Genomic DNA, 9812 nt, shown 5'->3' with positions numbered 1-9812 from the left:
GTTTTATTCTTATTTCCTCCCTTCCAAGACATCAATCATTTTCTTCAGTGTAAAATCATGCTGCGTCTCCATGTGATTAACGTCTACAGCGTATATTAGCTACACACTCAGTTCTGCCTCTGTAAAGTATCTGAATGCAGTATTTAAAATAAGGTTGAATTGACTTGATTGAACTAGGTAGTACCAGTAGAGGTCAAGCATAATGAGGTGATGATGTTTGGCAAGAGTCTACAGGCGGGATATGGTAAAACAGGACGAATTACCTGGTTATAATGCATCAAAGCGTGTCATTAGTCCGAGTATAGTGGAACAGGGAGGCTAAAAGGACTGTAATAGTGGGACGGAGAGGGAACATTTTATTACAGTGGTTCTTTTTTTCACTGACATGATACAGCAGGACCAGCACCTGATGTCATAGGCGCCATCGACAGTCTGGCTCATTTAGAAGCTCAGAACTGTAATGCATCATGTGTGAAATCTGTCACATGTTACTCAACACTGAAGAAGAATGAGGGACGTCTCTGTGATGTGAGCTGGCCGGCACAGACAGATGAAGCTGCTCTTCACATCAACCGTGTCCTGATAGAACAAGGCTCTGTCCAAATTACAGTCAAACCCAGATGAAACCAATGTGCTCTAAAACCTGTTCTGCTGTTAAAAGGAAACGCACAAGTCTGCCATCGACTAGAGAAAACACCCTTTTCTGGCACAGATAAGAGAAATGCTGTCAGTGGCCATTGGAGTCAGGGCGTGTGACAAGTTTTGAATTTGTTCAAATATTTCCCAGGGATGGTATATTGGATTCTTAAGGTCATAAAGAAACTCATCTAACTACTCTTCTAGTATAAAGTTCAGTATAAACTTTTTAATGATGAAAACCAATGATGAAGTTTCAAAGGAAAAGAGAATGAAAAAGAAAAATCCAAGTCTGTTTTGATACATTCTTCTGAATAATCCAGACACACAGAAAGCTATTGAATTAGAATCATTTGATTATTGCACATCCTGCTTGGCTGCAGTGGCTCTGAACCCAATCTCTGGTGGTATGTGAAACAACATCCCTCTGTTAGCGCCGACACAGTGAGCGTCTCCTGTAATTACAGAGCCGTGTGTCTGTAACTGATCCAGCAGCCTCCTGCTACACGCTGAGAGCTGAAAGAATACGATTATCCAGTCACTCGGCTGCTCCTCGGGAGCCAACAGTCCACCATTCACTCCAAACAGAGAGTAGAAGTTTAAGTTTAACGTATAGAAGTTGGAGTTGTCACATTGAAATGCTACACCGTTCTCCCAAATTTCTTGCACACTTGATGCGCTAGAACGACACATGCGCACATATTAAAAATCTCCTGAGCTCTGTCAGGTGCTGGCTGTTGACAGTGATCCGCGATGGGGTTAAAGTTGGGCTGTCTCGGAGACGTCCCTGAGCCGCTGCTGCGTCCTCTTGGTTTTCATCAAATATATCCAGGTTCTCTGATCAGATCTGCTCAAGGTAATCTAAAACACCCTCACAGCCTCCAGCCCCCCCACCACTGAAGAGAATTATTTTATCTTGTTAGCATCTTTTATCTTATTAGCATGTGTTATACTATATGTTTTGTTTTATGTTAAAGTTAGTTTAGAAGTTAGGAATACTATATACTCTTTAGTAGGAATACACATAAGCAAGTCAGTTGACCCTTCCTTGACCTGAATACTGGTCAGACAGTTGGAGCCAGGCAGACAGGAAATGGTAGACCCCCATCGTAAAACATGGCAACGTAGTTTACTGGTGTTGATAAGTTCCTTGGCAGGAATATGACTTCGGACCTGGCCATCTGGAGAAGATAATGGACAAGAAGGACCACACTAACACCAAAGGAGACTGGAAGAAGAAGATGGGGTCATCCAAGAAGAAGGACTGGATTGGACTGAATTAGCATCAATAATTTACATATATCTTTCTATAAAAGACTGGGTCAAGGGATAGTTAGGTCGTCAGACTTCATGCCCTGACAATTGACTTTGTTGTTGCTAGGGTTATGAACTGGAACTGTATATTTGTATCTTGAATTGATTCTGTTTGCTAAATACATTTTGAAATTGACATTTGTTTACTTGAAGTCTTCATTTAAAGAACACGCGGATTGGCAGTGACACACGAGAGGTACTGCGATCCAACACCACCCTTTACTAGGGCTTCTACAGTTGATTTCAATGGAGCATAGAATCTTGTTTTACAGTGTTTCTGATGCTATTTGATTCCACAAATTCAATGAGTTCTTTCATGGGTCTTTGAAGAGAAGATGAACTGTGTTTGCCGCAGTGATCATTGACCTTCTTGGACCTCCTCCCATCTAGATACAAGCTCTCTGGAGCTCAACCACAGAGATCATTGTGCTCTTGGTCACATCCCTTGCCAAGACCAGGGCCATTATTTTGAGCTCTGGATGGTTTTCTGTTCCAAACTTGTTTTCAACTGCAGAACGATGGCTGTATACTGTGTTCTTCTTGAGATCTTTCAATGCAGCAATACGTTTTAGCCTTCTGGAGATCTGCAAAGTAATGCTCAATGTTTTGTGTCCTCCTCTGGCATTAAATATTTTTTTTATTAATCATCTCATTCTAATGTAGAATCTATTTAAAAATCCATCCATCCATCCATCCATCCATCCATCCATCCATCCATCCGTCCCTCCATCCACCACCTGATCCCTGATCTCTTAGTTCTAAAGAAGTTTTCCATCATATTATATTTGACATTTAATTTTGTAAATAAATGAGCAGCAGTTTTAAATCTGCCCATTTCTCTTTAATATGTGCATTTATTTTTTTTGGTGGAGTGGTATCTCTGTATGTGATTTTTTTTTTTTTTTTTTACCCATAATATTTAGTTAAATTCACACATAACGGTATTTATAAACAGTTCTGATCAATCAATCTATATTAATGTAGTGTCTGTCTCTAGGTGCTTTCCAGAATCCCAGGGCCTGACCCCCAACAAGCAACAATGGCAAGGAAAAACTCCCCTTTAACAGGAAGAAACCTTGAGCAGGACCAGGCTCATGTAGGGGGACCCTCCTGCGGATGGGGGGGCTGGGTAGCTCATTGATAATTAAATGTATTAGATTAAATACATGAAAACACTCTTTAAAAAAAAATGCATGAATTGATAATAAGGGGATGCTTTTAAAAAGTTGACTGTTGCTATAACTTCACTGTAAATATATACAGACTCTCAGAATAGACAGAGATGAATGCTAGAAAAGATAAAGGAGACAGGTGAAAGGCCCATTAAGATTTTATTTGTTTCCGCTTTTAACTGGATGACAAATTTGATGGAAAGGTAGCATATGGTTAAATATATATCTATCTTTTACATCAACATGAGCTCCTTCGAGTATTAGAGCCAATATTATGAATCATGTAAAGCCTCTTAGCTCTAGAAGTCTATTTTTTTAAAGCATGAACATGCCACCGTGGAAACTGTTATTCACTTTATATCTAACTACATTCATGGCTGGATCGACAGTTCACTACTAAAAGGCTGCAAGGCGGGACAAAAACTTTAGCACTTTGCATGGTAAGATCGTAAAAACGAGTACTGCATTGCTTCCGATATCAACTCTCTTCATTGCATCACTTTGGTATTGCATTTATACTTCACAATATTCTGCAAAGAAACAAAATGTACAACTGCATAAATATAAAATTCTTCCACTATGTTTAATGGTCAAAACATTCAGAGAGTTACACTAAAATGCTGTGATGAATTCAGCAAAACAAAACCCAAAAATAATAAACTTAAGTTAGCACCGTTGCCAGTGTCAACTAACAGGCTGGTCACATTTCTACTACATTCAAGACAAAATCAATCAAAAGGCATGGAAAATAATAAAACCCCTTCACACATTTAAGTGATTTCAATAAAGCACGTACAGAAAACAAAGGCAAAGTAAAGAGACTCAGTGATCAGATGAAAAAGAAAAAAATAAAAGAGGAAAGACGTTCCCTGGAGTGCAGACTTTTCCTTACATCAGAAGAGTGTACCATGTCATGTGATCGTCCTAAAAAATGGCAGCTGCGTGCAATCATGTCTGACACACAAACCTACGATGGCTGAATCTTACCGGCAATGAAATGCAGAGGAGGAACAGCTTTGTACGCATCAGGGATGCAATTCAACTGTCAGTGACTGATGTCTCATGGCTTGAGGAAAAGTCTTATTTATAGCAGAATAAATATTTTATCAGGCCTATTGCTACTTTCCTTCTAAATTACAATCTAAGGCTAGACAGAAGTGAATTTAGTGACGAAGCAGACAGATTATACGTCGGTCCCCTATCAAGTTTTTTTTTTTTTTCTTTCATTTATTCATTCAAGACTAGTTGTGATTGACTTCATCGCTACAGGCTAACCCCTCCCTCTCTTCATCATGGGGGGGCACAGAGGGAAGGGTAGTCAGGGAAAGTGCTACTATCTTGTTTACGGTCATGAAGTGTTAATTTGGAACTTAATGTCAAAGCGTCCCTGGTAGCGGTCCTTTTCGCTGTAGTGAATGTTGTCTCCAAACACTTTGCACTCGATGCGCAGTTCGGTGTTCTTGGTCAGGTTGGTGAACTGCAGCGCCACCAGGGGCTGCAGGTAGTGCGAGTGCAGCAGCTTGCCGTAGTACGGGTAATACTGCATGGGGAAGCCGCCGCCAATACCATAGTACTTAATCTCCCCAATTTTGCCAGCATCCTCCTCTCTCTGAATGAAGAGGCAAAAATTGAATTAGAGAGGGTAAAGACCAAGCAGAAATATGTTAAATAGTTTCAAGAGCACCGGGGTACCTTGTTGGTGCAGAAGAGAGGGATGACATTGGGCTGGACCTTATGCTGAGCATCTTCAGGAATGGTGTCATTAGAGCTTGGGGGCTGAAGAAAAAAAGTGAATAAGGGTAAAATCCTTGGGCAGACTGATGTCACCGGGCCAACTATACAGAATTAACACATGTCGAAGAGGTAAGACAACTCTAAAACTGATAACATTTACCCTTGGACGGAAGTTGACGATCCTGTTGAGCTTCACGATCACGCAGGGTTTGCCTTCCTTGAATCCAAATTCGCGGTCTTCCAGGCCAGAGCAGGGTCCAAGCACAGTCCTAGAGAAGCGGCAGGCCTTCCTGACTCCCATGTCGCTCTCCAGCTCGCCGCGGTTCTTATACTCTGCAGGCTCCTCTGGACGAATGAATGAAAAGTCAAAGAGTTGCCATTTTGGTGACGCCTTAGGCTTAAAAACATAGCTAGAGAATTGGTTGGTTTGTGTGGTTGTGTACAATATAAGAACCTACCACCACAGTCCTCAAACTTCATCGGATCCATCTGGGCTTCCTCATCATACTTGGTCAGAAACTCCCTCAGGGCCTTGGTGTAAGGCAGGTATGTCTCTAATTCATCGGGGTTATAGGACATTTCTGCTTTGTCTGACTTTGGGGTGTGTGAAAGGCCTGGCAGGAATATAGCATCTGCTTGTTAGCGACACCAAAACATTTAAATGCATTTCATTTAAAAAGATAAATAAAGCATTAGCTTGCAATGAATAAAATCTTTATTGGCCACAGAAGTGTCCCTTTAACACAAGCCAGTTTAGGTTTTATTTTCCATCGGTGCCAGATGTGGCAAATCACTTCCTTTCTAGTCAACTCACAGCCCATAATACGGCTCATTTGTTAGTAGAGCATTTTAACAAAGCAATTCTAGCTCCCTTTTTTGAATAAGTACTGATAACATCTCCTTTCCACAATAACAAGTTTATAAAATACAGCATCTATATAGTCTATGAAAATATCAACTATGCTTTTTTAAACATTGGTTGGATTTGTAGAAATGTAGACACACACACACACACACACACACACAATATTTTGCACATGCTCAGTTTGACAAGGTCAATCCCAGCTGGCCTTCTCCATGGCAACCAGGCTGTGGTGTGTACACACAAGGAGAGATATCGTCATGCATGAAAGGCCATAATGCACAACTATATCAAGAGCAAGTTTCCAAAACACACGGATCGAGAAACCAGACACAAATGCTGATTTAATGTGTAGAATAACCACAAAAAAACCCAACCAGCACAGGAGCTAAGTTGCCTCTTCAGACTTTGGAACAATGACCTTACCACCGGTTTGTTAATGAAGCACCAAGAGGTCATAAATGATCTAAGATTGCAGTGTGTTCCCAAATCTTCGAGCCAATTTGTTAGACGCTGTGTTACAGTTGGATGAGCATTCTGATCCGCCGATTTCTTTTCCTTTCCGCGGTTTCTTAGCAGTGTTTGTTCATTTTGGAAGTTCGTTCAGGAGCGCGTGACCTTTAGACTCTGACAGACCAGCATGCTCGCTGGCACCGTGACAAACAGGAAGCGGCTGTCATTTCTCACCAGGAGGTGCAACTCTGTCCTGCCAGGTGGGCTTGTAGTTGCTGAGGGTGAGAAGCATGGCTTGGATGGTGCCAATGAAGATCCCAGCCAGACAACCGTAGAAAATCACATAAAATAGCAGAATTTTGACTGAAAGAAGGAGAGAAAAAAAACATAAGTATACTCAGGGATTATACATTATATAAATATACAAAACAATGGAAATGAACCCAACAACACAGGGCTTTAGTGCCATTACCGCAAAAAATGGTTTTAGCTGCTTGCAACGTGTTCTGAATAATAACCAATAGAAGATTGTGTGGTTTACACTACACACTCGGAGGAAAAGACACAATCCTTGGCATGAAAGACGGTTGTGCGTCTTGTGAAAGGCGGTGTGAAAACGTTAGCTCTGCGGCACAGCTAGGGGAAGGTAGAAGGTCAAAAGAAGAGCAAAACATAGGTGAATTCCAGCCGAGGAACCGGCATTTTATAGAGTCACAGGACGTAAACCGGTGTGGAAAGGCGGAGGACTCAAAAGGAGAACTTTGCTGTAAGACATTTTAATTTGAGGACACTGTGGGTAATAAAGCATTACAATCTTATCATCTGCAGCTGGATCCAACCATGCGGCGCACGCTCTGCTGAGCAACGCAATGTCAAAAGGTCAAAAGCTGAAGCAGTTCATACATGACCAATCATTTCAGCCCGTCATAGGCAAGGACACACAATCGGCGCATGACAGTCATGGAAATCTATTTCACCGGGTATACGCGTTAGACAAGTCACTGCAGACGTCAATATTCCACTCAGGCTTTTCTCGTAAATAAGTGACAAGTCAAGTGACATTTATGCATTTTCTGTAAAGCCTAAAAATCCTCATTAGTACCAAAATGATGACTCAGTCAGCTCAACAAGACTGTTCTTATTTAGAATTGTCCAATGTATCAATTGAAGACAAATGAGAAATATCACCCCACAGCATGAAAGCTTCTATATGGAATTTGGACATTTTCATATGCCTGCAGGGTCCTTTCCCACCCAAAATCAAAACATACAGTTGAGTTTGATAGAAAACCTTAATTTGCTCTAAGGTGTGAGTGAACATGTCTGCCCTGTGGTGGAATGACAATCTGTCCAGATCAGGTTGCTGTCACCGGATAGAGATCGCTACAACGGACACCAATAATGCATACGTGTGCCACTATTTGACTTATATTTCCAAATCAATACGCAAATGCTGCATCTTTGTCTTTAAGAGGCGCTTGCAAACTTCAAACGGAACAAGGAAACAATATTCATAGTTATGTCAATGTGACATTCCTTAAAATGCCTTTTCTTTCTCTGCAGTCAGCGTTTGTTCCTCTTTTAAGCAGCCAAGAAGGTCAAATTCTCACAATAAATTCCAAAGTCGTGACTCTTCCTCAAAGTCCGTCACGTTAGGGGAGGATTCTTGTCATCGCAACCTTCAGCCGCGCCAGTGCGCATGACACACTTCCCCAAACGCATCAGCATTTTCAGACGACCTCAGAAGGACAAATGTGACCCGCACGCATCAGCTGCAGCCCTCATCTTCGTCTCACTAAAACATTATTTTCACTTGGGTGCTACAACCTCCAGACCGCGTTGCATGACATTGACAAGCGGTAGGGGCCCAAAGGACACTGCGCAATGTCGCAACGGGAGAAGAAAGGTCGGTCGAGTTAATCAGTTGTATTGTTCGTTAGATTACACTGACATCTGATCAGGGGAACCTGACACGGAGAGATAGCCCACTCTCCATTCCAAGCAGGCCCCATCACCTTGACTCACCTTGGACTATGATGCATTTTTAACCCTTAGCCTGCCCATTCCAACCGAATTTTAAGGAGAAAGACGAAAACGCGGCCAAGAGCAAAGGTGGCACCCACAATATCTAACTAGTTTTATTGGAAACATTTGTGGGATAACAACGTGGCAGAGCTAGCGACATTACACGCCGTGGCACCCTTATTTTATCGGTAACTACATGTTTTACCAAAGCCACGAATTTTTGGACGTAGAAGAGCCGACCGTCATGTTTTACTGCGCTCGCGGGACCGGGACCGGACCGGAACACCGGGACCGGAACACCTCGGTCTCCCAGCTCGTGCTTGGATGCAGTCAAGTCAAATCAAACAGGTGTCAGGAGGCACGAGGCGCACGCTCTCCACGCCGCGAGCGCGTTCACCCAATTCGGTCCGCAAACAATCATACTCACACCAACTCCCGCCGGTACGACCCAGCAGTTCTCCTGTTTCCGAATTCCACATGAACTTCTTCCATCCGCCGTCGTCCTTTTTGGAAGGCATTTTGGGTTTATTTCCGGTAAAGGCTTAATTTTTTTAAACGGCGGACACCCTCCGTCTCACTTTCCAATCCCGACCCGATGCACAGGCACCCAGCTCGGTCTGCTCCAAGTCTCCCCAATATAAACCGTTGGTCGCCGGCTCCGCCCGTAGCACTCAATAAGTTACCTAGTAGGGGGGCGGAGCTCCGCTGGCCAATCAGACAGCGAGGAGGCCGTGCGTAACGGTGACGTCTGGCAGATGGACAGAAAGCCTACACGTGTTCGACGAGCTCAAATAATTAAGTGTGAACACTACTGGGTTGTTTCCCAGGCTGCCATTCAAAGAAAATAGCTGCATTCAGCCTTTTTACAGAAAAGACACCCTATGATAAAACGGTATTGTCTGCTCAACTTCCACCAGATATGGTACATTAGGGGGATAGTGTACAGCCATACGTGTGTGTCTGTGTGTGTGTGTGTGTGCGCGATGCCAGTGTTGCATTTCAAAGAAAAATACAGCAGTGTAATGGATATTTTGCACATGTCAGGGGTTGAATCTCTTAAGTTAATATTTATCTTCCCGAGGGCCCCCCAGAATCATCCAAACTTGCATCCCCCAATGAGACACCCCGACCCTTCTCGTAGTAAATGCAGATAAGCAAATGACAGCTGTCTGATTTATGCCAGGGCCTGCATCTATCACATGGCTTGGAAGGACTTCACAGGGACAGTAAGATAGGCCAAATCTTCCTGAAGTGGGTGTCTTTGTAAGTTAATGCTTTAAATAGGTTTTACTTTTCAAAGAAGTACAATAGCTGTAGGTCACAACATTTCTTCAACTTTTGAAGTACATTGGTATTATATAAGGAATTTTTAAGTAGAAATTTGACTGAATGAAATTACATGTGCATTTGAATTAATGCAACTGTAAAAGCAAAACAATACATGAGATAGTTCTCATTTACAAATTAATACAAGCCAGTGGATCTATGTCTGAAGTCATCTGTAGATTGATGAGCTTTGATCATTCAAGTCTGGGGGTATGTTTTGCAGTCAGTTTGCTCTCTGTTGATGAGAGAAATCACTCTAATGGGCAGTTCAGCTCTAAAAAGATCAATAG

General features: G+C 42.4%; 1 protein-coding gene across 1 annotated transcript; it reads right to left on the bottom strand.

The window, feature by feature from the left end:
- Positions 1 to 3262: 3262 nt before the first annotated feature.
- Positions 3263 to 8858, bottom strand: atp1b1b (ATPase Na+/K+ transporting subunit beta 1b). Its single transcript, XM_057027491.1, has 6 exons — positions 8624 to 8858; positions 6406 to 6534; positions 5315 to 5470; positions 5017 to 5201; positions 4815 to 4898; positions 3263 to 4731 (listed from the first exon to the last, which is right to left on the bottom strand). Exons 1-6 carry the CDS (start codon positions 8712 to 8714, stop codon positions 4471 to 4473), a joined length of 906 nt encoding a protein of 301 aa, XP_056883471.1. The 5' UTR covers positions 8715 to 8858; the 3' UTR covers positions 3263 to 4470.
- Between the last annotated feature and the right edge of the window lie 954 nt (positions 8859 to 9812).

Source organism: Takifugu flavidus, chromosome 3 (assembly GCF_003711565.1).
Source record: "Takifugu flavidus isolate HTHZ2018 chromosome 3, ASM371156v2, whole genome shotgun sequence".
Taxonomy (NCBI): Eukaryota; Metazoa; Chordata; class Actinopteri; order Tetraodontiformes; family Tetraodontidae; genus Takifugu; species Takifugu flavidus.
The sequence above is the reverse complement of the archived record's forward strand: the minus strand, read 5'-3'. Positions and strand labels throughout refer to the sequence as shown.

Bases quoted from the DNA above. Each gene is read 5' to 3' on its own strand.
- atp1b1b (XM_057027491.1), bottom strand. From the start codon at position 8,714: ATGCCTTCCAAAAAGGACGACGGCGGATGGAAGAAGTTCATGTGGAAT. The intron at 5,471-6,405 runs GTGAGAAATGAC...TATTCCTGCCAG, and splicing joins GGACAGAGTTGCACCTCCTG to GCCTTTCACACACCCCAAAG. The intron at 5,202-5,314 runs GTAGGTTCTTAT...TCATTCGTCCAG, and splicing joins GAAGTTTGAGGACTGTGGTG to AGGAGCCTGCAGAGTATAAG.